Source organism: Phycomyces blakesleeanus, assembly GCF_001638985.1.
Source record: "Phycomyces blakesleeanus NRRL 1555(-) unplaced genomic scaffold PHYBLscaffold_2, whole genome shotgun sequence".
In the NCBI taxonomy this organism is placed as follows: Eukaryota; Fungi; Mucoromycota; class Mucoromycetes; order Mucorales; family Phycomycetaceae; genus Phycomyces; species Phycomyces blakesleeanus.
Genome location: NW_017265135.1, coordinates 2,149,618 through 2,176,872, shown reverse-complemented (window position 1 = coordinate 2,176,872; position 27,255 = coordinate 2,149,618). Strand labels below are relative to the sequence as shown.

Here is a 27,255-nt window from a genome sequence, read left to right as displayed (position 1 = left end):
CATATATATATATATGTAAATTGTACCCAAAAAATAACAAGACCAAAACATTAAGAACCCACCCCCTCCCTCTTCCCCCTTCCTCATTTCCCTCCATTTTTTTTTATCTTTTCTTTTCTCTTCATCAATTGTCTTTATACTTCATTTTGTACATATTATACACCAAATGTCTATAGCATTTTTCTTTCTTTTTATATATATATATGCAATTATATATAAAGTAAGGAAAATAAAATAAAATAAAATAAAACCGCTCATTTTATCACTTTCACTTTCATTCAAAAATTAAAATAACATATAAAAAAAAGGTACAATTTATCATTGTTCATTTGTCTTCACTGGCCCACACATTCTGTTCTCCATAAGAATGCTGGAACTTCTCGACAGGTGGTGCGCCATAATACAATTTGTACTGCTCATTTTCTTCCAGACCCGGAGGACACACTATTTTGGCAACTGAATCACTTTTAATACTAGGCAAGCTAAAAGGATTGGCTGAGCCCTGGAAACATCCAAACTGGTCCTTGAATTCGGAATAGGGGCGAGGTACGCTCGAATTGTTTTCATGTTGTACCATCTTTTCATACAGCTGGTCATAGCGGGCTGTGTGATAATCGTCCTCGAATACAATTGGACGGCCGGCTGTCTCATTCATTTGGTTTATTACCCCACCAGAAGCACCACTAACAGTAGTAGCAGCAGCAGCAGCAGCAGCAGCAGCAGGAGTCGTATCTAACGGTTTCGTTTGTCCGGATTTTTCATCCAAAGCCCAGGTACCCATAAACTGATCATCTTGGGTATGTTTCTTGATACTGGCCAAATCAACGCCAGTAGTATTCTTATTACTATCATTATTACCACTAATAGTTGTAGCAGTAGAAGAATTAGTGCCATTGACCAAGAGTGAAGGAACAACAACATCTTGATGTCGCTCAATATCCTCATCTGTCAACATCGACGCATCTTCCTCAAACCCAAACCTAAAAGTACTCTCGAGGCCTTCGTTTGCCAGTGTGAATCTCTCGTCGCCCTTTGGCGGGTTCCACTTGTCGAGTGTCCTCAGTGCGTCGGACAGGATCGTTCCTGCCTGATCTTGACAAACGTACTCCCGACGGTGCTCTTGTCCGACCGGCGTAGGCTCCACATCAAGAAGATCCACGAGGTACTTTCCATAACCAGCCAACATCGCCGTCTTTTCAGCGTATTCGTTCATCGCATTGAACCGCAAATAGAACGCCTCCCGTAACCCAAACCGCTTGAAGTCCTGTAGTCCCACCTTGGACAGCTCGTACTCCTTTTCGAGATTACCCAGTTCGGTCTGCATTTCGGTTACCTTTGGAGAACCGGGGTTGGTTTTGGCAATCTGGTTCATTCTTGACTCCAGCGATAGTTTCTTTTCGTGGAGTTCGGTCAGTTGTTCCTCTCGTTTTCTGATAGACTTTATGACCTGACGATACTGTTGATATTTTGCTATATATATATAAAAGAACATAGTAACAAATTGTACATCTAAATGTTAATTCATTATACAAGTAAAAATTCACCATACATATTTTATATTATATTATAATATATTATAGTATAATATAATAGTATAGTATATATACTTGCTTGCATAGTATTCTTCAACCTCGGTCTGTTTCTCCAAGAGAATGACCAATTTACTACCCAGATCCTAATAGTTTATTATTATGTTAGTATTGGTATTAGTATTAGCATTATACAAACAAGCATATGTATATATATATATATATAAATATATTACCTCGAGATCTCGAACATCTTCACGAGGGTACTTCTCCTGTTCACTCTTGAGCCATTCAGCTAATCCTTTGTTGGCTTCGGCATGATGATAAGCAGTTGCCTTGATTGATGCCAGAGTGTCGCGTTCTTCATAAATCCACATTGACAGGGTCTTTGTGTCGGGATGTTGAAGGGGATTACTACGAGCTATTTGAGACTTGACATCGTGGGTAATCTTGTCCCAAGAAGTCTGTAGTCCCTTTGTGAAATTCATTTTATTTATTTATATTTATATATAATATATTTCTTCTTATTAAATATTTTTAATATTAAATTATTATCTTTTTATTATTATTACTATTACTGTTACTATTGTGTGTATTTTATATATATGTGTGTGTGTCTGTGTCTGTGAATACAATACTATCAGGAATATTTAAATAAATAAAAAGACAATATAAAATATATATAAAATATAGAATATTATAGCTATACTTTGTTTAATTTTGTTTTTTTTTGAAATGTTTCAATAAATGAGAATATATATATATAAAAAAAATACGGGGAAAAAAGCGTTTTAGCCTCTTGACTCTTTTACTCTTTTGCTCGTTTACTCTTTTACTCTTACGTTTTGTTCCTGAAACACGCACACACATTATATATATATATCTCTCTCGTTGTGTATGTGTAATATAAGATGTACACAGTATAAATAAATAAAAATAGGTATTCTTTTTTAAATATTTTCTTTTTCTCATAGCTGATGTCAGAGTAAAAGCCTAAAATGGTCTATCATCATTAATACTATAGTTAATTTTGGATTGTCTGTAGGACACTGTGAGAACTCTTTATTTATATATTTGTACCTTTTTTTTAAAGAAAAAAAGTACAAAATCTCGTGGTGCAAAAAAAAAGCAAAAAAATAAAAATGTACAAAATGAAAGTAAAAATGAACTCAATTATTATTATTATTACTTCCACTGCCACTATTGTAAAATACATACGTATATATGTATGTATGTATGTATGTATGTATACACTAACGTTTTAAGTAGACATTCTCCTGCATTATTGTGCTTACAAGGGCAGCAACGAGCAGCAACAAGCAGCATAAAGGGCGGCGAAGAGAAGCAGGTTCTTCAGCCGATGCAGCTCGTATCTTTAAGTAAATAAAAAAAAGGACTAAATGTCTGTTTTAATAATAAAATAAAAGTAAAGTAAAGTAAAATGATGTAACAGTGTCATTATTAACAGCAACAGCGGAAGCACCAGTACCAGCTGGCAGGAGCAGCAGGAACAGCAGGAGCAGCAAGAGTTGCAGGAGCAGCAAGGGGAAGAAAAAGGGGGGGGGGGGGGGGGGAGAAGACGATGTAAATAATTAAATAAGCAAGAGGGCCTCAGCCATACTTGTACATAGTTCTTTTTATTTTATTTTATTTTTCATCTTGTTAGCTTTCATTCTTTATGATGTAAATGAACAAAACTAATACTAATATGAAGAATAAGAAGAATAAGATAAAGAAGATAAAGAAGATGGTAATGAGGACGAAGAAGAGGTTTAGCTATATAGTGTAGAAAGAAAGCAAGATATATAATTCACAACCAAAGAAGAAGAAGAAGACATGCATTTGCGTATCTATCGTCTTATTGGGCTTGGGGAACCGCAAATGCTGGTGCAGGAGTGTCATTTGCAAGATAGCGAATGTATGGGTAAGGAGTGATGGTGAATGGTTTAGACATAAAGATGCAGTGAACAGATTGGCCCTAAGTAAAATAAATTATATAAATAAATGTAAAATATAAAGTTTAATTTAAAAGCTTGTTTTTGTTGTTGTTGTTGTTGTTTTTGTTGTTGTTTTTGATGTTTGTTATAGATACACATGTATTTAATATCTCAAAGCCACTTACGGGATAATTCACCATAATTCTGTAATGGTACTCGGTCTCGATATCATTGGCATCAACAAAGTAAGTAAGGGAGCCACCAGTCTTATGAGTGTAAATGGCTGGGTGGCGCAAGTTAATAAAGAAACGAATTGTTTTAGTTTTATATATATATATATATTTGGCATTTGGGCATTTTGGACACTTTGTTAAATAAATACACCAGAGAAAAACAATCCTTACTGATGTTTTCACCAAGAACTTGTTCATTATGAAAGTCCTTGTCAAAGATACGAATACGAGTAATGAGATCTGGAGGGTTGGGAATAGATCTATCAACGGTCCATTCAATAGTCTGAAGTTCTCCACGCTTGTAGACTTCACCAGCTACGGCTGGATAAGTGATATTGAAACCTAACAAGAATACAATGTATAACATTTATTGTCTTATTCTTTCTTTCTCTTGAGAGCAGCTTAGAAAGAACTAAAAAAAAATTTTTACCAACACAGTATGGAAGGACTGTAGAACGGGGGGCATTGACCGCATAGGGGAATCTCTCGGGTGCGGCTGCGTCTCTTGTAGGGGAGACAGTCGCTGCCGGGGCAGGAGAGGCAGTAATTGTAGCAGCTTGGGAAGCTGTAGACAAGGCGAGGAATACGGCCAACAATTTGAGCATCATTTTATGTGTTGTTGACTTTTTTTTGGAGGTAGAGAAAAGGAAGAAGAGAGAAGAAAGATATACAGGAAGAAGCTATTTTTTTTCTTGAAATAAAATTTTATTTGATGTCTTGTATTTATATGTTATTGATTTTCCTGCTTGTCTATCTATCTGCCTGTTCATATGTTTGACTGTATGTATGTATATGTGTGTATATGTGTGTGTGTGTGTGTGTGTAAATTTGTATGCCTGTCTGCCTGTTTGCCTGTCTATGTCTGGCTGTCTGGCTGTCTGGCTGTCTGGCTGTCTGGCTGTGCCTGCCTGTCCATGTCTGTCTTTGCCTGTGTGAATATATGTGTGTGTGAGCATCTATAAAAAAAAAGATATTTATAAGTTCAAGTTTGTATCTTTTTTTGGATCATTTATCACACAAATCTACAATATTTAATAATAATGATGATAATAATAACCACATCAAATACAACAAAAAAAGGGGGGTAGACAGACAGACAGACATACATATACAAATGTATATATAGAGGCAGAGAGCAATCTAGGAAGCTTCTTTGCTTGTGCTATTTTGGCAGCCTGCAAATCTGATGTGCTTGAATAATAAGCTTTTTATTTTTATGTTTATTTTTATATTTTATTATGTATTGAATTATAGCTGTTAGACTACATCATGTTTGTTGGACAAGGATGCACATTGATAGCTAGCAAATAAGAAGGCGCTTTGCCATGGTGTGACCTACTGCCGCCACATATTCTTTTATGTTTTGTCTAAACTTCAACGATCTTTTCCACAGAATTGATGCTGTGACTGGAGCCAACTGACCCTTATCAGACAGAACATGTACATTCTTCAGGTCACTGTCTTTCAGGCTTTTTACATCTAGCCAGCCAGGAGGGGTATCTCCGGGCGTGTGCTCATCTGGGTCCGAGAAGACCACAAACCGGTGTTTGTCGAGTCTCTTTTGGCATTCCTGAATTGGAAACCAGGTATAGAGTTTTGGGTCCAGTAGATCTGAAGGCTGAAATTGTCCTTTGTAATTCATCTTTGGACATGTGTGAATATAGAATCCTAAAGAAAGAAAAGAAAAGAAAAGACAAAAAAAGGTAAACAGAGAGCTATGTATCTATGTATCTATACATCATATATATTATATATTATTTTATCAGCCATTCATTTCCTTTATATATATATACTTCTTTTGTTTGCTTGTTTGTTTGTTTGTTATTTACAGAAATATAATAATAGATTCTTTTTCTTTCTTTCTTTAACAAAGCCTCTTTTTCTTTTTCTTCTTTTGGTTCCTTAATGCTTGGTTTAATGTTGATACTGCGCAAAGAAAACAAGAAGAATACAGATGTGTATCGTGTTGATAATTTACCCATATAATACCACTTGAGTTCACTTGAAACCGTCTTTTGGAAATCCTGGACAAGGCTAATTTCCTTGAGAGCACTGTATTTACCCAAAGCAAGGAAAGCATATTGAGGGTCATAAAAGAAGTAGACTGAGGAGACACATTTGGGTAAGATATCCAAGACCGCAACAGCGATGAGTTTTCCGTCAAGAATGTACTTTTGGTGGAATGATCCAAAACCTTGGCCAGGTTTACTGTCTTCAAAAGGTTCCTCCTAATCCATTTTCCCCCCCAGATGCAAAATATAGTGTGAGTTTATGAGCTTAGTATTTATTTATTTATTTACAGTGCATCCAAGAACGGTTGACTGATTAGCTTACTGACTTGAGTGACTAATTAGATCTTGTACTTATATATACACAATTCGTTCTGTTCAGCTCAGCTCAGTTCTGTTCAGCTCGCTCACTCACTTACTCGTCCACTCACTTACTCGCCCACACCCCTTTTTATTTCGATCCACTTCCACTTCCACTTCCCCTCCCCCATATCCGTGTCGATCTATTTGTGTAATGCAGTGTAGTGCAATGCAGTGCAGTGCAGTATAAGGTTTATTTTATTTACTTACCCTCAATGGCGATTCTACCAAGAATCGTTTAAATGATTCAGGTTTTAGTTCACTTGGCTCATCCTTGTGTATCTCAGTTTGGTATTTGCAGTAAAGATCGTACTTTTCTTTTGTAAACGAGCTTGGTTCAAGTAAAACCTGTCGAATCGATACTAACTGTGAGACTCTTTTTTTTCTTTTCTTTTTAAACAATAGCTGTATGTATGTATGTGTGCGTGTTTATGTGCTTACTTCAAGGGTGTGTTTTTGGCTGGGTTCTTTTGCATGATTTTTGCTTGCTTTCTTTTGATCACTCTCAGAGCTTAAAGATAATAATGATAATAATATATATAAAGCATGTACAGGCGCACGTACAAAGATAGATAGGAAGCATTTAGATAGAGCGCCTTTGTTTTATTTTTTATTTTTTACTGCTTACGTTGTATCCATTGAATTGGTATCTTTTGGAGCCCAATCTCCTTCCAGAAACCGGTTGAGTTTATTGACCACTTTACGCTGAGATTTGGTTTGTTTGTATTCTACAGCATTCAATCTAAAATGTGATATAGTATAATATGATCACAGACACACATATAATAATGATTAGAGTAGTAATAAACTATACAGAAATGTGTATATATCCAACTTTAACAAATTTAAGAATATTATTTACCTTATGGTGTATTGTGGACAGCAACTACGTTCGAGATTTGGTTTGTACAAATAGTGGCCTGACCTACGATAATAATAGCAATAATAGTAATAACAGTAATAAAAGAAAGAAGTGTGGTGCAGAGATACGCGTCAGTGGATGTGTTGGTTGACGTATGAATCTGAAATGTGATTTCATTTTACCTTCTCCATCCATGATCAATTAGTGTTTGATAATCCTACATTAATTTATAATTTTATATATTATATTATATTATATTATATTATATTATATTATATTATATTATATTATATTATATATATATATAATAATAGTAATAAATTAATGAATAAATGAATGAATGAATGAATCAAATGACTTACCTCGCATGTAAGGACATGAGCCCAAATTCCAAATGTGTGAGACGTGTCTTTTTGATGACAGTAACCACAATCCCCTTGGTTGCTACCCACAAGGGATACAAGAGAAAATCCGTTCTTTTTGCTCATTGTCAAAAAGCTATCTTAAAACCCCCCATATTATTATTATTATTATTATTTTAATTTTTAATTGTTAATTGTTAATTTTTAATTTTTATTACAAAAAAGGGATTTTGCTTGGCATGCAGGTGTACCTGTGTGTATGTATGTTATGTATGGTAGTGGCAGTGGTGGTGGCAGTGGCAGTGGCAGTGGTGGTGGTGGTGGTGGTGGTGGTGGTAATGAAATTAGTGGTATTAATGCATGGTTATGTCTGTGGGGGGTGAGAGTAAGATCTTGAGTTTATAATACAATTGTTACAGAAAGGATGTAATGTCACGTGAGCATTTTTTTTTCTTGAATTATGAAATCATTTTATTTGTAATTTGATGACGGTTGTCTTTTACATGAGGATTTAGATACTAACATTAATAGTAATACTTGATAGAATAGAATATAATTAAACTAAATTAAATTAAATGGAATTGAGTTGAGTTGAGTATAGCTGTGATTGACTAAACACAAGAACAGCCAAATCCAAATGTTAATAATTGAATAAGTACGGTGATTTATATTATTATACACTTCTTTTTTATTTGCAAGAACTCCTTTAAAAAAAATTAAAAAAAAAAATCTATTGATAGAGATCGACATTATCTAATGCTGAACATCAACCTTTTCTTCTATCAAAAATAATAATAGCATAGCTAAAGGATAGTCATACATGTACGATCACACCTTAATTTCTCATTTGTTAATTTAATAGCTGTAAGGCACAGCAAATAGGACAAACAAAGAAGAAGAAAGATTTGAAACTGTTGATATGAGCAGAACTATCAGTTGCAGTAGATTACAGTAAATAGAAACGCGTAGTAAAATGTACGATAAGTAATTGATCATATCTCGTTCTCTGTGTCTTTGTTTTTTTTGTGTGTCTAGTGTAGAGCAGATTGTGTACCGTATGAATTATAATAATATCAAATATCAAGATCAAGATCAAGATCAGGGTCAGGGTCAGGAACAATAGTGTTTATAACATTACTATTAGGATTGTGAAATTAACAGAGGTGGCTATTTACAAATGAAAATTCAATAAATAAATAAAAAAGGGTATAAAACAGAGCGCTTATTATGAGCTATCTAAATTTGATTGTGGAGGACGATATGCCATTTGGTCAACCGATTAAGATATAAGCATGGATTGCAGAAAAATAAAATAAAACTACCATTAATAATAGTAATTCATTCATTCATTCATTCATTCATAGATTCATTCAGTCAGTCAGTTAGTCAGTCAGTCAGTCACTCATTCCTTGAAAAGGAGAAAGAAAATCTTGGGTGAGAATGATTAATACAATATATCCTTCACTCACTTGCTCTCTTATAATTATAGTTATAGTTATATATAGCCTTTTTATTTTTCGGCAGACTTGATGGCAGGTGTGAGATCCTCAAAGCAGAAATTCTGTCCATGTCTATTTGTTTATATCTTTATTTGTACATTTACATGTTTAAAGTGCTTAGATTCTGATATCAGTACCAGTATCAGTGTCAGTGTCAGTGTCAGTACCAGTACCAGTACCAGTACCAGTACCGGTGTCAATATCAGTATAGATATCAGTAATAACATTAATAATCATAAAAGATAATAGATTATTTGCTACAGAATTCTTATTTTATTTCTTCTTAAAAAATAATAATACACCCTTTGTATATATTATTATTTTATGCACTCTTCTGCCGTCCTCAATTTTGCTTCGTTCTTTATATATATTATTAGAATCGCTATCAGTATTTATATAAAGTCTTTAATAAAACAGAAAAGAAAATATATACACATAAAATCCAGGGAGATATTTTATATACATGTATATTTTAATATATTGAACTTGGATAAATTATAGCCCCCAAAAAAAAAGAAAAAAAAATCCCAGTGATTTCTTGTATTTATTTATTCTTCCTTAACTCTCTATCTTTTTGGTTTTTTTTCTCCCCTCTCTTTCTCTCTTTCTCTCTCTCTATTCCATTTCATTTCATTTCATTTTATCTCATTTCATTTCATTTCAATTTCAATTTATTTTATTTTATTTTATTTTATTTTATTTTATTTTATTTATACATTTTATAATATTTTAATTCTGTCGGATGTCAAAGACTTTCATATGCCTTTTCTTCATATTCATCTCTAGTGTATCTGCTCAAGAAAGCACAACTGTAGAATATGGCACTGCAAAGTTTTGGGGTGAAATCGTAGCCATCATTAGTTTGGTAGGCATCAGTGGAATTGTAGCAGGTACATTAGGCACATTAGACACATAAAGCAAGATCAAATATTTCGAGCGGCTGTCTATCTATCTGTATACTAATTCACCTGGTTTATATCATCTTGACAGGGTTGACACTTGGATTGGTAAAGAAAACAAAACAAAAAAAAGAATAATGATAATGTTTTATATAATAAACTACAAGACCTTCATTTCATTCATTAAATATTTAATTATTTAATACTTTAAATGAAAAATAGAAAATATAGAAAAAAAGAAGATTTAGATAAATTATGCTATGGTATATTATACTATATTATATTATATTATATTATATTATATTATATCCCTTATTTTATATATATATATATATATAATTGATATTAAAGATTAAAGAATATTAAAACAATAATGGTAATAATAATGTAGATGTCTCTAGATGAGACAAACTTAGCGATCTTGGCTGTAGCTGGTTCAGAAAAACAAAGAGCTTGTGCGAGTCGTATCCTACCAATTCGAAAAAACAAACATATGCTTCTGACCGCCTTGGTCCTCACAAACACAGTAGTCAACGAAACCTTACCTGTCGTATTAAACGGAATTTTTGGAGAAGGTAATTGGTTTTTACTAATATTTTTGCTTTGCTTTGCTTTGCTTTGCTTTGGTGTGTCTTGTCTTGTCTTGTCTTGTCTTGTAGTCATGGTTACGATTGTTAAATACAAAAAAAAAACATGAAACACACGCACATATCACATCACATCACAATATGTTGATATTGCTATTTATTTACTTATTTTTTTTTAAAAAAAAGGTTATATTGCTGTCATTGCTTCTACCCTCTTACTCGTCATATTCTCCGAGATTATTCCTCAAGCAATCTGTACCAGACACGGTTTAGCTGTTGGTGCCCTGTTTGCCATCCCTGTCCGCGCCCTGATGATGCTTTGGTATATTCTTGCCTGGCCTATATCCAAATGTCTTGATCTTATGCTCGGCGAACATGAATCGCCAATCTACAGGGTCCAAGGCAAGTATATAAGTACAGGGTATTTGCATAAATGTGTGTGTGTGTGTGTGTGTGAGTTAATGAGTGAGTTTGTGAGTGAGTTAGTATTAGTAGATGATTGCCTAACGTACATTTGATCTGTTTATAGAATTGAATGAGTTGATTAGAATGCACGACAGCAGTTTGGCAAATGCAGGCAGCTTGAGCCATCGCACTGCGACAATAATTCAGGGCACCTTGAGTCTGCAAACAAAAACAACAGGAGATCTAGCGATACCACTTGACAACGTCTTTATGCTTAGTCACGACACATTACTCAGCAAAGATGTCATGCTCAAGATCTTTGAGTCTGGATACAGTCGGATTCCAGTCTATGAAACCCAGGCAGCTTCTACAGGAGATTCGGACATAAAGGCACTGCAGAATAAGTTTATTATCGGGTGTCTCAATACAAAGGTAAAAGTAAAAAGACAATAAGCTAAATCAGATTGACATATGAAACCTTGCCACTCACAAAAGTATTACCATTGATATTGCTATTGCTATTGCTATTGCTATTGCTATTGCTATTATATGATATTGTATTGTATTGCATTGTATTGTATTACATCGTATTGTTACATTACATTACATACATATCTGTACATACATATCTGTACATCTCCATATAGAGCCTTGCCATGATCAATCCAGAAGACGCAGTTTCTCTTTCTGACATTACTCTTGAACCAGTTCTTCATGTACCGACCTCTTACTCCGCAACCGATCTCTTGGCTGCATTGAGAAAATCATCTGGTACAGCAGAAACTTGGTCTTGTTACTAGTACACAACCATTGATTTTAAACATTTTTATTGCGTATTTGTATAGGTTATCTTGCAGTCATCTACTCCCCCGGCATTACTGAACCAAAAGTTCTCACATGCAAAAGCCAGACTGTTATATTTATTGACCAAGAACCATCCGAAAAGCTGGACTGTCCCGCATCGCCACCCAGGAACACGCCATCAACTCTAATGTCTCGTGTCAAGAATATGGTGGTTGGAATGAAAGTCTCCAAGAATCCTCAAGAAGCGAGTCTGCCATCCGAGAAGGCTGTCCAACCTTCTCAACAAAGTCGAGTGTCTAGTATGACTACCTCCATGACACTCGAGATATCAAGAAATACCAGCATCCAGAGTACCAATGCAATGGTTCCCAATGGCACTGGGTCTTTACTCGGCATCCTGACCCTCAGCGATCTATTTGATTACATGACTGACTCCATCGATCCAAGTTTAAAACCCAACGGCCCAAATGAGCCTGCTTCCCAAGCACCTCAAACGATTCCTATCCATCTAGCATAATCTTTTCTCTCTCTCGTTTTAATTACTTCTTTTTTTTTTGCTTTTGCTTTCCTCACTTCTCTTCTGTGCATGTTGTAGTTTATTAGTCTTTATATTCTTCTCTTATAAATATAATACATATTTATCTTTTTCATTTATTTATCTATTTATTACTATTACTACTATATATATTTATTTATTTATTTAAATATTAAAAAAAATGATTTGTTTCATTTTATTCATTTATTATTATTCATAGCAATAGTACTAATAGTACTAATAGTACTAATAGTAGTAATAGTAGTAATATTATACCTTTAATACACACCACATTATGCGTGCGTGTGCTTAGTGTGTACTTGTGTATTTGTGTATGTATGTATGTATTTGTGTGCGCACATGTATACAGTGGTTATACATACATATACATTCATTCAAAATAAAATCAAATAAAATAAACCGGATTTTCAATTAGCCAGGTCAATGGATTCCACCTTTTCTTTTTTGTCTTTTATCTTTTGTCTTTCCTTTTTTAATTTTAATTTTTTAATTTTTTAATTTTTTTTTAATTCTTGATTTCTTTGTGAAGAGCAATAAAGAAAAGATAAAGATAATAGAAACCATGTCAAATTTCACACTCATTAACCAAGGCACCTTGAGACAAGGGCTTGTCAAAGGAATCGAGTGCAATGGTTGGACAATTACTAGCAAACGAGCACCAATCTGTAATTCTGCTGAGATGGAGAGGTCAGAACAAATGCTTAAACAACATGCACGCGTTTGTGGTACCTTTATGTACAATTATTTAATTGTACTTCATTTGCAATTAGCATCCAAAAGAACTTTGGAATTCCACCACCAGAGATGGTGTTTGGAAACAATCATGTCACAATTAAGCATGGCGAAACAGAATTCACCTGGGGTGCCTATGATGCCCTGAAACTGGTTGATACCAGTTCGACCAGTAGTGAAAAGATTAAAGTAGCTTATTCTGAAGAATGGACTAAGAAAAGGTAATACATATGTATATGTATATGTAGATGTAGATGTACATAAACCAGATTGGATTTCTTGGTTTTTATTTGCTTAATACAAAATAATTAGCATTTGGAATATATATATATATATATATATATATATTGGAATCTATAGATAAATTCATTAATGTCTGTTACAAAAAAAAAAAGAAAAAAAAAATTGTTCTAAAAAATAAAAGAAAATAATTGTATAAAATAAATCAAGTGCTGCAAACCATACCGACATAAAGGACGTGATCAAACCTTACGACTGGACCTACTCAACACCTTACAAAGGAACCCTTATCTCCAGTCTTGACAACAGATCGTTTGAAAAGGCCGATACTCCAGTCGACTTCCAGCGCCTGATGAAGCCAGACCCAATTCTATTCTATGACGAGAATATACTGTATGAAGATGAACTGGCAGACAATGGAACAGCAATGCTGTCCATACGTTTGGTAAAGCAACAATATAATATAATACTAGTACCTTTATTCTTAGTATCTCTCTGTATGTGTGTAATTCTTAACTTTATTTTTTCTTGTTTAGCGTGTTATGCCAACCTGTTTCTTGATTCTGCAACGGTTCTTTATGAGAGTGGATGATGTACTGTTCAGAATCAATGACACTAGAGTCTATCATGAATTTGGATCAAAGTATCTGGTGAGAGAGTATACTTCCAAGGAAGATCATTACAACAACATTCGCAGGGTAAATATGAGGAATCAAATGCACGCTTTAGAGTATTCTTTGTTTACTGATTAGTACTTTAATAGAAATTGCCGATTGGAAATATGGACATTTCTTTATTGAATGATCCAAACTGGGTATCTCGAATGCTTCCTGATGAACCTGCCGTGTTCTCAAGAGAGAGTCTTATGGTTGATCATTGAACCAAAAAGAACAAGTATTTAAACATAAAAACATAATTATATATCTCAGAACTAATTCTCCCCACTCTTTTAAATAATACAGCTGTGCTATCAAACCTCCTGTTGTCTTTCTTTTTTGTTGTTGTTGTTGTTAATAAAATAAATTAAAGAACACCATAACAGTAACACTAAAAACAATGTCAACGATGGTTATGATGATAATGCTAATTCTATACTATTATTATTAAATACTTGAGATTATTATGAATATTATTTAATTAACGATTTTTATTATTTTCTTCATTTCTGGTTAGATTGAGGAACAATATATATATATATATATATAATTTAAAATTACTTCTTTTTGGGTTTTTGGGATAGAAATGCCACATAGGTCCATTCAGCATGATTGTCCTTTGCTTTCTGTATGAGCTTGGGCGTAGATGCTATGTATTCTTCAGCAGACATCCCAAGAGCTGGTCCTATCAAATATCCAAGCTTTTGAATAATATTTGTTGCCAAGGAAACAAACCGAATATTATTGTGATCGTCTTGACCTATATTTATATTTATATTTATATTTGTATATATATATTTATATATATATATAATATTAATAAAGTTTAATAATTAATTTTAATTAATAAAATAAAATAAAATTAAAAGCAATTAATCAATCGATATTCATTTATTTATTTGACTTGCCAAAATTCACAGATCTTTTATCTGTCAGGATGGTTGTGAAGCCTGCGTTCTTTAAAAGACCGGGCAAGACAGAAACAAGGTCAGGATACATCTTGTTAATTTTGTTGACCATGTACACTAAACAAGTAAGTTTATAACGTGATAAAAAAATGGCAGGAAATACAATAGCAATGCATCGAATTATTATACTTACAGGCTGTCAGGGATCCAGTAGCATCAAGGGTGTGATTCTATCATTCTGTTCTTAGATTTGTGGCTTGATAAATATGAATTTATACACACACACACACACACACACATACCGGATTCACTTTATTCTATTTCTCTTTTTAATTCTAACTCTAACATCTATATATTTATACATATAAAATAATATTAAAAAATAAATGGAGATATAAGGCTCACCATGGTATCAATTTCGAGATTCAGCATTAACGCTCCGGGTTTCATGACTCGATAGACTTCTTTGAGAAAAGGTGGCCACTCGACTTCCTTGAGATTTGAAGTCCAATGTCCAAGTCGAACATAGTCAAAATAGCTGTCCACAAATGGGAGACCGTCGATAACGTTGTGTAGCATAAAATGTGTATTATTAGGTGAAAGCGCGGGAAAATTGGAACTAATGTCGACACCATAGTAATCACAATTAGGATACTCTACAGATGTTTCCTTTATATGCGATAATAATAAATAGTGTTAATAATATTAATAATTGATATGATATATATATATATATATTACCAAAATCCAAGCTCCAGTTGCACAGCCAAGATCCAACACCTTTAAATTTGAGTTAAAGTCAAGGATTTCTTTTACTTTTGGTAAAAGTTGACTTTTTAGAAACGGAACAAAAAACAAAAGTCAATGATATACATATATATATATATATATGTGTGTGTGTGTGTGTGTGTGTTTAGTGTCGTGTACCTACCCGCTGTAAAGATGTTTGAGAGCAAAGTACATCTGTGTAGTGTGTTAAATATGTACACAAAATATGATTGTGATTGTGGTTGTTGTTCTTCTTCGTCTTTATACCTCGTTTAAACGATCTTGCTCTATATCATCATTCGGAAGCCAATAGGAAGACGCTTGGACATTATGGTGAATTCTCTTGCGTTCTTTTGTGCTCTCTGAGTCTGCATTTGACTTGAAGGTATCCTTTGGACGGAACGGCATTATCAAAGGATATTATTTATTTTACAGATAGATAAATATGAGTACGAGTACGAGTACGAGTATCAAACAAGACAAAGAAGAATATAAAGAAGAAGAGGAAAAGCAAGAGGAAAAGCAAGAATTTTTTTTACTGTCTGTGCGCGATTATTATTGTTATTATTATTATTATTTCCTCTTTACTTGGACTTAATATATAGGTTACATTTTGTCCACCCATGAGAGTCATAATAAGAAGAAAAAAAAATACAAGGTTAATTTACCGCACAAAGAATATATATAATATACATAATATACAATATAATACAAAAGGAAAAAAAAAGGCTTATATTTTCTCCTTCTCTTCCTTCTTCTTCCATGACTTTTATTGTACTACTGATTAAAGCCTCTTCATTTGGTTTCTATTATTGAGCTATAACCAAGAGTGTTTTTATATTTTTCTCTCTGTGTGTATGTGTGTGCGTCTGTGTGGTTTAATGGAACTGTATGATAAAACTAAAGAAGCGTATATATATATATATGATAAGAGTAAATGACCAAGAATATGAAACCTTGTAGGCAATTTGACTAGTTCGGATGATCTAAATTTTATTATTATTATTATTATTTATACAAGTGGGGATTAATTCTTTACTCTATTTTAAATATTTTATACTACTTGCTCCTAATGATCAGAAGCGCGCGCGCGTGTGTGTATGTGTGTGCAAAGTTTAAAACATCCTTCTTGAACTACGTGTAAACAGCCACAATTGTATAATTATATAAGCATATAAAAGTATGAATTCATTATAATAGCACATCCTAGTAAACTAATGGTAGGTATACAAACCTCATGCTTCTTTGTAGGCCACCTAAAAATAATAATAGTTAAGAGGTAATGATACAGCATATTATATTTTCTTTTATCTCATCATCTTTGCTATAGCATTAGTCGAGTCGAGTCGAATAGCATTGTATTGTGTGTTTTTTAAGGTTGTAGAATCGAGCAAGAATTTATAAATCTGGCATGTTTGTAATTAATACACATTCAACTGTATTTTGATATACTTTTTATTAAGTATTTTCGCAAAATTTATAATAGATATTCACGTATATAGACATACACCATTATCCCCATAATTATGTATATATATATACAGCTGCAAAAATAAAAGAACAAGAACAAGAATAAGAATCAGTGAGGTTGGACAAGCGATTGTGTTGTGTTATCATAAAGAGAACCCAGACAGTAACGTCAGCCAATGGGTTGTTTAAACCTTGACAGCATTTGATATCTTTATGCATTTTGTCACACTCTACTGATTACAAACATCTTGTACTCACACTCTTCCTTAAAAAATAATAATAGCCAAAGTTGATGATCTTTTGAAGAATATAAAGAATAGAAAGAAAGAAAGAAAGAAAAAAGATGCCTCGCCTTAATCTGCAGCATTCGTAGCATTTACAATATCTACATCATCTATATCATTCACAGTGTCTACAGTATCTACAGTATCTACAGCATCTACAGCATCTACAGCATCTACAGCATCTACAGCATCTGCAGTATCCATAGCCTCTGTGGTATCTATAGTATCTTCGGTATCTACAGGAACATCTGTAGCTTCTGATAACGCTTCTGTAGGTACTACTATAGTCCCATCCTCCCTATTTTCCTCATTCTCGTCATTCTCATCATCGACAGCCTTTTGAGTCTCTTGGTTTTCTTGTTCTTCCGGAAGACGCTTCTCAACTGATCTGATAAATCTTAGCAACATATTGCGTACCATGGGCTCCAACGATCCATTATCCTGTGGCTCAATCATTAGACATCTAGTTCAATATCTGATCTGTAAGACTTACACTCTCCACTATTTTCGCTTTAGTGAGTAACTCTTCAAGTTGGGCATCAGTTGCCTCATCTATGTACATCTTGTTAAGTGTATGACACATAGTTTTACGAGTTCCTGTTTTTTTTTAAAAAAAAGAATGATTAAGTAAAATGCATATCTCATAATGTTCTTCTTCTTTTTCTTCTTCTTCTTCTTCTTAGAATATGCTCTTACTTCCTGCTTGTTTAGAAATTATATCCAGTAATTCTAATGCCATGCCAACTTGCACTCTAATCCCATCTTCGTCTTCTTCATTTCTTCTGGTTCTAAATAAATTGTTGTTGTTTTTTTTTTTTGAAAATTTACATAAAGTATAAAATAACAGTTAATATTACTTGAATTATATTATTATGAGATCTAAAGGCTTTACTTACTTTGCTACCTTGCGTGGTTCAGTCCAGTCGGCCAACATGTCTGCAATTTGGCCTGGGGATGTCATCTTTTCATTCTCATCCAGATCATCAAAGGTACTACAAAGGTCTTCGAGTGCTTCAACCGCAACCTATTTAAAGTACATATATATATATTAAGTAATCTCAAACCAGAAACCAAAATAAAAACAACTATTAAGCTCAATCCAACCTAACCCAACCTAACAGCTATAACAATCTGTATATATATCCCCCCAAAAAAAAAGATCCTTACTTCTGCCATCATTCTTTGATTGACGGTAGACGAGTAACAAAAGGCAGGGAAGAAATAACTCAGGCATTGTTGAATGGTTATATTGTCAATGGTTGAAGGGAAAAAGTACAATAGAATCAAGAGTTTGAGAGTCTGAAACAAACAAGATCAGTATTGAGATAAGATGTTCTAAATTTAATATACTTGTGTGCATAACTACTTACATCTCGGTTCTGGTAAATGCGCGAGAGCATTAGTTTGGCTAGACCTTGGGCTGCAATTGCTTGCATATCCGGATCATCGTGATCAAGAGAACGTTCAAATATATCTTTTACTTCATCCAGCTATATAAACCATTAGAATAAATATATGTATATATGTATGTATGTCTAATACGTACACCGACTAATCCAGACACCATCCAGTCCAGACCATAGCATGTAAGCATATCAAACAGAATCTAGTAAGACAAAGTATTAATTGGGTATTGCCTTTTTGATACATTTCCGACAAGGTAAAGACAGCTTACCATTAAAGATTTTTGCTGAAGTTCCAAATGTCCTTTTTTTAACAGATGGGTGAGAAGAGGGAGGTTGTGCTGTCCAAGTGTCTGTCAATTATGTACATACATATACACACATAGTTTAGTATCAAGAGGCATTACTTTCATTCCACCCTTTCCTTACTACCAAACTTACTTTGTCCAAGCAGCAAAACAGGCCAAGACAGTGTAAACCTTCTTCCAGAAGCACGGTTTCATTGCTTTTAACTGAAGGAACAATAAGTTCATTCAACAAGCCATACAGAGTAGAGTTATTTTGTAAGGTCTATATATATACAGATCATGGTAGTTTAATATAAGCATATACATACAATTGATAGACTAATATAAGTATGAATTACCTCTTCACTTCTTTCTAATATGTGTTTACAAATCGTCAGGCATTTTAGTTGTGCAAGCTTCTTCCTTAAAATATCGGGTTCTCTGTCAAGATCTTCTTCAAGTTTTGGGGAAACACGGTTACTGAGCTTAATTTTCTTAAGGGGTGTGGTGTCGGTAACCTAAGAAGCAAAAAAGTATAAAAATAATAATAATATAATCAAGATTAGAAAAGGTACGGGTTCCGGTTGATGATTACTAACAGAATATGAACTTTCTTGTTCACCCAAGCCAGATACTTCTTGAATATCTGATATAATTTCCACCATAGTTCTATTCCATTAAAAACGTTAATTTCTATAAAATGTTTTGTGTCTATGTGAGTATGTGTATTATGCACAGAAGGTTACCTTGTAAAATCTCTTTCATCAAATGAGATGATCTTGAAAAGTTCAACCACACTTGCCAAATGATTGTCAGATATGTCTGGGACCATAATAAGCTCACCTATTTAATCCAACCACAGTACATACAGACAAACATGGAAATTGGATTCATTAGTATCATTATTAAAATAAGGAAATGATTAAGAGACTATTTCTTTGCTTGACATACGTAACAAATCAAACATCTTTCGTCTTCCTACTTCATCAGCATAATCTAAACACTTTGCAATATCTAGGAGTTGAGTAACAATAAACTCATAATCTCCCTTTGTTCCCTTTTCTGCTTCTCTCCACAATTGGGCATAATCTTGAGTAATAAAGGAGAGTCGGGTAACCTCGGGAAGAACGGCATCAAGCTTTTCATCGTACTTTTTTTTTGAAATAAAAATAAATTAAATAAGGTTAGTTGACGGTTATGGTTCCTTTATGAGTGTGACTAATGGAATAATTTACTTCTTTAGCCTGTAAGAATTGAATAAGAACTTTTGCAAGGAAAGAACTTTCGGGTGAAAGATTATTCCAAAATTGATCTAAATAATGCTTTTGATGAGTAAAGTGAATTTTGATATATAAATATATTTGTAATTTGTAATTTGTAGGCTCGTTTATCTAGTTGATTAGTTGGATCATTAGTTTGGTAGACTTTGTTCCTTACCGTCAAATTTAATTGAATTAACGATATCGATACGGGAAGAAAGGAATGCGGTAAGAATATCTTCGGCTGCATCGCCTTCCAAAATATCCATTCGTTCCAGAAACTTATATTACACACTCGTGAGCAATAGTTTATTTTGAACACTGATCAATTTGAGTAAGCTCTTACCTCGAGTAAGTTGTGGTCTGCATGTCTAATCCAATGCATTGAGATCATCTTACTGGCTGCCTTTTTTACCAATGGATCTCTACAGAAAGAAATAATACAGTCGTTAATATATTACATTGCATTATCATTATCATTATTATATTTATTATATTTACCTATCATTGAGTCCACATTTGAGAAGCAAGTGTCTTTCTTGGCAAGGTATCAGTCTGAAATCTTGTATCTCAGCCATTGGCTTCAAGTAGACCACTCGACGATTAGTGGCATCCGCATCTCGGGCTCTCTCGACAATATAAGGAATCGTTTCATAAGTCTGGTCCAGGTTGAACAAAACTACTCTCCGAACCTCACTTGATATTATTTTAATGCATTTTATACACACATTAGTAAGGTCAACGATCTCTTTATATATATATATATGTAACATACGCGCTAGGATCATGCCGAAGTGCCCAGACTAGTTTCTGTGTGATTGTCTTTCCATCTACTTCGTCTACTTCAGAATCTGCACCCTGGAGTCTAGAAAGAGCAGTAGCAGCCTGACTGCGAACACTGGCCTCCTTGTCTCTGATACGTTCAAACAAGGCTCGCTTCAAATCTTGGTAGATATCTTCACTACACACACACAAATTCAAATTTAATTTCTTAAGTTTCTATTTATTCAGACCTTTCTTCTTCCAATGAATCTCATTTAGTTTCATCGACACACATGTATTTTTTTTTTGTATAAAAATACATGTATTTCATTTTTCTTTTCTAGATACAAATAATGATAATATTGATTTTTTTTTTTGGTTTTTTGTTTTACGTACTCGATTTCTCCCAATGAATTTACACTGAGGGCTACAACTTGGCAACTTCTTAATCGCACCGTTTTATTCTTAGCCATCAAACCCTTGATGAGGTGACGCATAAGGTGTTCCACAAAACGGGATGATACAGTCTCCTCTCCTTCCATATCATCACCATCGTTTACTATTTCCTTTGGTTCTTTGCTCTCGTTGTCTTTATAGCGATGATATAAATGTATATTTATGAATAATTGTACGCAGAAATTACAACAACAATAATAATACTAATAGGAATAGTATATTGATTTATTGATTTATTTTCTAAGAAATATATATATATGCAGAGATGTATATATATACACACACATATAGTGATGTTTATTATTATTTACCTTGTTGCTGTGTGTATTGTAAAAAGGCTGCAATAAATCTAACAATTCTGTCTGCATGTGGTTCACGTTTCTTTACTGTGAGGATTTTATTGACATTTCGAAAGAACTCTTTATCAAATGCTTCTTCGCCTTCGTAATCAATGTCATGTGATTTGTCCTTGTCGATAGGCGAATTTAAACATAATTGGACCTGAAGTTTGCGAAGTGCAATCGAATACTTTCTGTGATTTGCATTGGGTTTCTGAGCATCATTGAAGATTTGTGGAATCGTTGTTCGTAAGGATGCCAATAAGTTTGACTTGCGAGCTGAGGTCATCTTTCTTTTTCGTTGAGATTGATTAAATACAAATTTATATTATTATTTTTCACACACTTGATACACTACACAGACTACCCAATCTTTTCTCTCTCTCTCTCTCTTTTTTTTTTTTCTTCTTTCGTTCTTTCTTTCCCAATACTCTTATACACAGGGCAGGCTATTGCGGTGATTCAATGGCCAACAAAGCAAAAAGGTCGAAACAAAAGTAGAAAAGCAGTCCTGAGGTTGGGTGGCCCAAATTGAACAAATAAATCATTTGATTCGATCTGATTTGCTTTGCTTTGCTTTGCTTTGAAATGCTAACGATTTATTTAAGCTGTTTACAAAGCACAGCTCCTGCTTGATATACTCTGGAAGAGATGCATTTTATAGAAAGAGAGCGATGAATTTGCTATATTTCTTAAGAATAACATAGCCAATGATTTTGGACACAAACATCTAGCCGTGGCTCTTTTTCTTCTTCTTCTTCTTTTTCTTCTTCTTCTTTTTCTTCTTCTTCTAACTGGATCCTTTTATTCAAGTGGAATATATATTGTATAAACAATCAACTTTATATTACAAAGAAAAGGCAACGATCAAGAGTATTAATACAATTAATGTTAATAGTTATATAGTAAAACAAGATACATTTATTTATATAGGTAATCTAATTGTTAACGGTAGCTAGCTGAGCTGGAGCATAACGCTCTCCGATAATATTAGCCTTATCGATCAATTCTCTCATCTCGGCCACTTCTTCGCTTGTCAATACAACATCTCCAGCCTTAACATTCTCCTCAAGATTCTTGACTCTTCTGGTACCAGGGATTACAAAAAACTCTGGGCCTTGGGCCAGAATCCAGGCCAGAACGTATTGTCCAGGTGTGACGCCCTTTTTGGTAGCAAGGGCAGTAATGTCATCAACAAGCTTGAGGTTCTTGTCAAAATTCTCGGGAGAGAAACGAGGCAGACCACGTCTGAAATCATCTTTATCAAAATCATCGAGACTTCTGATGGAACCTGTCATAAACCCACGGCCCAAAGGAGAGCTTTTGTTTGTTATGTGTGAATAAGGTTATTCTTTTTGATATATATATATATATGTATACTCACTAGGCAACAATTGAAATTCCCAACTCACGGGCAGTAGCAAGGATACCATTATTTTCGATGTTCAATGTCCAGGGAGAGTATTCCATCTGTACAGCGGTAATAGGATGCACCTTGTGAGCGCGACGAAGAGTCTCGGCCGAACATTCAGACAAACCTGAGGATTACTAATACATCAGCACGTCGAAAAACTTGATATATATATACATATATACTCATGTTACAAAATAACTTACCGAGGAAGCGGACACGGCCTTCCTTGACCAATTCAGCCATAGCTCTGACACTGTCTTCAATTGGGCTTTTTAAAAAAAAAAACAAGAAAAAATATTCGTTTGTAAGACTTCGTGCGATTGTATATGTGTATATCAAAACAAAGGAATGAATAGTTACACTTTAGGATCAACTCGATGCATATAGTACAGGTCAACTACATCAACACCGAGGTTCTTCTGACTCTTATCGAACGCTTCACGGACATGTTCTGGAGAGCCATCGAATCTACTGATTGCACCAGACTCATCACGTATGAATCCGAATTTTGTAGCCAGGAAAATCTTGTCTCTCTGTGTCTTTAATACACGGGACAGTAAACGCTCGTTGTGAGACTTGATTCCGTACACATTAGCAGTATCCCAGAATGTGGATCTATAGAATTACATGAGTTATTATCCGAGGAATTCATTGATTATTATTCCTTAGATATATATAAAAAGGGGGAAGAGACAGATGAGTATAGTAACTACCCTAATTCAATAGAACGCTCCAATGTCTTGATACTTTCTTCATCATCGGCAGAACCATAGGGTCCACTCAAGCTATAGATTACATAACATTAACATAGATTATATTAGATGTTGTTTTAATTGTATGGTCTTGTAGCTATATATCTATCTTTATGTTTAATTGAGTTACCTCATACAGCCAAAGCCAATAGCAGGCACCTTAACACCAGTCTTTCCAATTTCTTTGAGCTGGACCATGTTGGTTTTCTTTTGTTTAGGTGTTTGGTAGAGTTGTAGAATTAAAGAAAGAAAGAAAGAAAGAAAGAAAGAGATGTATGTATATATATATCGATTGTCCAAAAACGACTGATAAATGGCCCTTTTATAGATAATATATACATAGTCAGCCTATTCTTTTTATTAGATATTGCTACTATTACTGCTATTGTTACTGTTGGGATTTATATATATATATCACCAGCATGAATCGTTCTATAGTAGTGTGTGTGTACCTATCCTAATTAGGTGTGATTGGAGCGGATAGCAGGAGATTAAGCAAAGAAAAAAAAATTTTAAAAAATTTTAAAAAAAAAATGGAAAGAACGCGTAAGCTATTTCCTTTTAAGAGTGTTTTTAAAACTAGCTTTCTGCAGTAAACTAAGATTACACTCTATTTTCTCTTCTTCTTCCTCTTCTTTGTTGGGTTCATTCTTTGATTAAATTAACAGGACCAAGACCTTATATAGATATAAAGGATAATATGGTGTTATATTACTGGGAATGTACAAGAATGATTTCATTTTCGACTTATACAAATATCTCTCTCTCTCTCTCTTTGTGTGTGTGTGTGTGTGTAAAGAAACCATTTTGCTCTACTTGTAAATTTACCGACTTTGCGTTTTCTTTTTTGTACATTCTGTATTACCAAAAAAAGAAAAAAAAAGAAAATTACTGTGACTGTGAATATTTGTCTCGGACTTATTTGACAGCTCTTGTTTTGCTCCTATTATTAATCCAGCATTAGGATGCCCTGTGCTATGATGTAGAGTAATGCAAAATACTGTGATTTAGTGCTGACAAACCTGAGCTTAATACCATTCATTTTGCTCAATTACAACAATCATATGTTAATTTCACGTAAAATATAGCCAAGGATATTCCAAATTAAAATCATAGTCAAAAGCAAATTTTCAGCAACATTTACAAATCATCCCTTCTCAGTCCATAGATGACAGCTTTGCCCTCTTTACACACATAGCTTGTTTGGCTGACTAATTGAAGAGGGTTACCTAATGGTAACTCTATTTCACCAAAAAAAACACACACACACACACGCACAAATCTGTCGTCATTTATAACTTGATTTATAATCTAGATACCATTTATTACTAGTGGTAGTATTATCTCAAATATACTATGATCAATGTTATAGAAAATACAAAAACAACAATGAAAATAAAGCATCAAGATCCTAATTCTTATTTTCATTCTTCTCTTAGCATTTTGTGTGTAGTTATATTTATATTCATATTTATAATATTTGTATCTGTATGATTTTCTTCGACTTCTTGGTTATTTTGCTTGATGAATGTGAGTGTGGATGGAGTGTGAATGGAGTAAAGTTAGTGTAAATGAGTAAGCGAGTAAGCGAGTGAGTGAGTGAGTGATTGATTGATTGATTGATTGAGTGATTGATTGAGTGGTCAAGTGAAATTTAAGAAATGTAGCTTTGTGTCACAATGTTTCTGCTTTGAATCCTTAATAAACCAGCCACTACTACTACTACTACTACTACTACTACTACTGCTGCTGCTGCTACTAAAAACGACTTGAAACTACTTCTTTGCTCCTGGGGCAGGAGCCATTCTTCTGGCCGGATCCTCAACTCCACCATGCTCTTGCTGTCTTGCCATAGAAGGATCGGGATTACCTTGAACAGGAACATTTGGCCAATAGCCACCATGTCCACCAGGTTGTTGTTGCTGGTGTTGTTGTTGCTGTTGTTGATGATGGTGTTGCTGTTGAGGCATATAGTGCTGTTGGTTATTATAAAATGCGGGAGAAGGTATCTGACCATAGGGCTGCTGTTGTTGATGTTGTTGAGGCGAAGGTTGCTGGTGTTGATGGTGCTGTGCCTGGTTTTGCGAAGGATGCTGCTGCTGCTGTTGTTGTGGAGGTTGTTGCCCTGGGTGCTGCTGATAATGACCTGGTGGTGGTGCGTTCATATAACCGGCGTGACCGTAGTTACCATAAGCAGGCTGAGGTTGGTATGCCTGAGCAGGAGCAGAGTTTTGCTCTTGAGATGGAGGAAACGTAGGTGCCAATGGAGTGGAGGGTTCAACCTAAAAAACACACACACACACGCGATTCCTATTAATCACACGCCTTTCTCTCTCTCTCTCTCTCTCTCTCTCTCTTTGGGACTTTCTTTTGTTGTTGTTGATTTTAACTCTCTGAAAATATCTGCCTGTACGCACCTTTTTGTTGTAGGGCTCCTTTTCCTTGTAGGCAGCACGAGGCGACGGTTGGCCGTTACTGTAACCAGCATCACTCTACTCCAATTTGTGAGTTTGTGATGTTTAATTGTGAATCCAGAAACGCGCATGTATATAAATATAAATACTCACGGCTGCTTCCTCAGAGGCTGGATCAGGCGCATTCAAACAGGCTTGGATCAAATTCTTTCCTTCGGGTTTTGTTACCATTGGTTGCAGCTTAACGGTGGTGAATGTATATACTAATCCTGTCTCAGACACGACCAGCAACAACACCTGAGTCCCTGTCAGAGTACTCAATTCATACGCCTAAATACCACACACACGCATATAGATACATACATACATACATACATAAAGAATCATTCTTTTTTGATTAGTTTTCGCGTAATTAACCAATACATATCTCACACATGTATAAAATTCAATGCGTGTATTTTACTTCTTTGCGTCTTTGTATATAAATATATATTGCTGTTTTTGTTGTTGTTGTTTACTGTTTATTGTTTATTGTTTTTTTTTATATTTTTATTATTTTTTTGGGAGTTTATATATATACATACATACATATATATATATATGTAAAAACTTTTTTTAAGAAAATTGTTTGTACCTTTTTCATGATTCCTGCTTTTCTTTTAGAAAATGTAATGTGTCGTCTATTCTTGTCTTCAATGTATTCAATCTTGATCTTTCTGCGACCTGATCGTCGGGCAGGCTTATCTTCACCATCTTCCGAGTCATCACCCGAATCATCATCCTCAGGATTCTTCTTGGGTTTTCTGGTCTTCTTGGCATTGGGTGGGATAGAAGCTGTAGAGTCCAAACCAGTGGACTGTGCCAGGTGGGGGTCATTCTGGTGAACTGGATTCATGCCGTAATGGGATGGGTCGGTTAAGAAGTAAAAGGGAAAGGGGGGGGGGGGGGGGGAGGGTTCTTGGGGAAAGGGGGGGGGGGAAAAAAAAAAAGAGGGGGGGTTAAAAAAAAAACCTAAAGGGGGATCTTAGGATCTCCAAAAGGGGGGGGGGGAAAAAAAAAAAAAAAAAATT

The 27,255-nt window shown here is 34.3% G+C and overlaps 10 protein-coding genes across 10 annotated transcripts; 2 read left to right on the top strand and 8 right to left on the bottom strand.

Moving 5' to 3' along the window:
• Nucleotides 1-325: 325 nt before the first annotated feature.
• Nucleotides 326-2,017, bottom strand: PHYBLDRAFT_162820 (hypothetical protein; the record flags this gene model as incomplete). The annotated part of the gene is made up of 4 exons (XM_018434697.1): nucleotides 326-1,470; nucleotides 1,508-1,509; nucleotides 1,608-1,675; nucleotides 1,766-2,017. The coding sequence occupies 4 exons, from the start codon at nucleotides 2,015-2,017 to the stop codon at nucleotides 326-328; spliced, it is 1,467 nt and encodes a 488-aa protein (XP_018297800.1).
• A 1,370-nt stretch (nucleotides 2,018-3,387) lies between these two features.
• On the bottom strand, nucleotides 3,388-4,307 carry PHYBLDRAFT_58805 (hypothetical protein; the record flags this gene model as incomplete). Its single annotated transcript, XM_018440383.1, has 4 exons — nucleotides 3,388-3,507; nucleotides 3,652-3,749; nucleotides 3,871-4,041; nucleotides 4,130-4,307. 4 exons carry the CDS (start codon nucleotides 4,305-4,307, stop codon nucleotides 3,388-3,390), a joined length of 567 nt encoding a protein of 188 aa, XP_018297799.1.
• A 692-nt stretch (nucleotides 4,308-4,999) lies between these two features.
• PHYBLDRAFT_139785 (hypothetical protein) lies at nucleotides 5,000-7,418 on the bottom strand (the record flags this gene model as incomplete). Its single annotated transcript, XM_018430284.1, has 8 exons — nucleotides 5,000-5,367; nucleotides 5,678-5,927; nucleotides 6,279-6,416; nucleotides 6,510-6,579; nucleotides 6,697-6,810; nucleotides 6,931-6,993; nucleotides 7,113-7,147; nucleotides 7,293-7,418. The coding sequence occupies 8 exons, from the start codon at nucleotides 7,416-7,418 to the stop codon at nucleotides 5,000-5,002; spliced, it is 1,164 nt and encodes a 387-aa protein (XP_018297798.1).
• A 2,317-nt stretch (nucleotides 7,419-9,735) lies between these two features.
• PHYBLDRAFT_106954 (hypothetical protein) lies at nucleotides 9,736-11,482 on the top strand (the record flags this gene model as incomplete). The annotated part of the gene is made up of 5 exons (XM_018427970.1): nucleotides 9,736-9,798; nucleotides 10,082-10,265; nucleotides 10,464-10,691; nucleotides 10,807-11,086; nucleotides 11,332-11,482. Coding segments are annotated over 5 exons (906 nt in total), but the record flags the coding sequence as incomplete, so codon positions are not given.
• Nucleotides 11,483-12,580: 1,098 nt separating this feature from the next.
• Nucleotides 12,581-13,986, top strand: PHYBLDRAFT_179237 (hypothetical protein). The gene is made up of 5 exons (XM_018438124.1): nucleotides 12,581-12,729; nucleotides 12,813-12,995; nucleotides 13,225-13,459; nucleotides 13,551-13,712; nucleotides 13,778-13,986. Exons 1-5 carry the CDS (start codon nucleotides 12,605-12,607, stop codon nucleotides 13,892-13,894), a joined length of 822 nt encoding a protein of 273 aa, XP_018297796.1. The 5' UTR covers nucleotides 12,581-12,604; the 3' UTR covers nucleotides 13,895-13,986.
• Nucleotides 13,987-14,142: 156 nt separating this feature from the next.
• PHYBLDRAFT_184901 (hypothetical protein) lies at nucleotides 14,143-15,889 on the bottom strand. The gene is made up of 7 exons (XM_018439000.1): nucleotides 15,614-15,889; nucleotides 15,510-15,541; nucleotides 15,320-15,410; nucleotides 14,984-15,247; nucleotides 14,772-14,821; nucleotides 14,579-14,695; nucleotides 14,143-14,430 (listed from the first exon to the last, which is right to left on the bottom strand). The coding sequence occupies exons 1-5, from the start codon at nucleotides 15,752-15,754 to the stop codon at nucleotides 14,795-14,797; spliced, it is 555 nt and encodes a 184-aa protein (XP_018297795.1). The 5' UTR covers nucleotides 15,755-15,889; the 3' UTR covers nucleotides 14,143-14,430; nucleotides 14,579-14,695; nucleotides 14,772-14,794.
• Nucleotides 15,890-17,212: 1,323 nt separating this feature from the next.
• PHYBLDRAFT_157326 (hypothetical protein) lies at nucleotides 17,213-17,758 on the bottom strand. Its single transcript, XM_018433598.1, has 2 exons — nucleotides 17,380-17,758; nucleotides 17,213-17,318 (listed from the first exon to the last, which is right to left on the bottom strand). The coding sequence occupies exons 1-2, from the start codon at nucleotides 17,554-17,556 to the stop codon at nucleotides 17,283-17,285; spliced, it is 213 nt and encodes a 70-aa protein (XP_018297794.1). The 5' UTR covers nucleotides 17,557-17,758; the 3' UTR covers nucleotides 17,213-17,282.
• Nucleotides 17,759-17,992: 234 nt separating this feature from the next.
• Nucleotides 17,993-21,894, bottom strand: PHYBLDRAFT_106564 (hypothetical protein; the record flags this gene model as incomplete). The annotated part of the gene is made up of 17 exons (XM_018427952.1): nucleotides 17,993-18,124; nucleotides 18,268-18,399; nucleotides 18,471-18,590; nucleotides 18,647-18,706; nucleotides 18,776-18,856; nucleotides 18,945-19,073; nucleotides 19,150-19,308; nucleotides 19,366-19,459; nucleotides 19,537-19,633; nucleotides 19,742-19,940; nucleotides 20,026-20,102; nucleotides 20,228-20,330; nucleotides 20,396-20,474; nucleotides 20,551-20,745; nucleotides 20,825-21,010; nucleotides 21,208-21,370; nucleotides 21,579-21,894. The coding sequence occupies 17 exons, from the start codon at nucleotides 21,892-21,894 to the stop codon at nucleotides 17,993-17,995; spliced, it is 2,322 nt and encodes a 773-aa protein (XP_018297793.1).
• Nucleotides 21,895-22,389: 495 nt separating this feature from the next.
• On the bottom strand, nucleotides 22,390-24,006 carry PHYBLDRAFT_74277 (hypothetical protein). Its single transcript, XM_018443007.1, has 6 exons — nucleotides 23,902-24,006; nucleotides 23,733-23,804; nucleotides 23,380-23,634; nucleotides 23,223-23,287; nucleotides 22,990-23,143; nucleotides 22,390-22,925 (listed from the first exon to the last, which is right to left on the bottom strand). The coding sequence occupies exons 1-6, from the start codon at nucleotides 23,967-23,969 to the stop codon at nucleotides 22,544-22,546; spliced, it is 996 nt and encodes a 331-aa protein (XP_018297792.1). The 5' UTR covers nucleotides 23,970-24,006; the 3' UTR covers nucleotides 22,390-22,543.
• Nucleotides 24,007-26,362: 2,356 nt separating this feature from the next.
• PHYBLDRAFT_104139 (MADS-box transcription factor) lies at nucleotides 26,363-26,906 on the bottom strand (the record flags this gene model as incomplete). The annotated part of the gene is made up of 2 exons (XM_018427819.1): nucleotides 26,363-26,515; nucleotides 26,820-26,906. Coding segments are annotated over 2 exons (240 nt in total), but the record flags the coding sequence as incomplete, so codon positions are not given.
• Nucleotides 26,907-27,255: the final 349 nt, after the last annotated feature.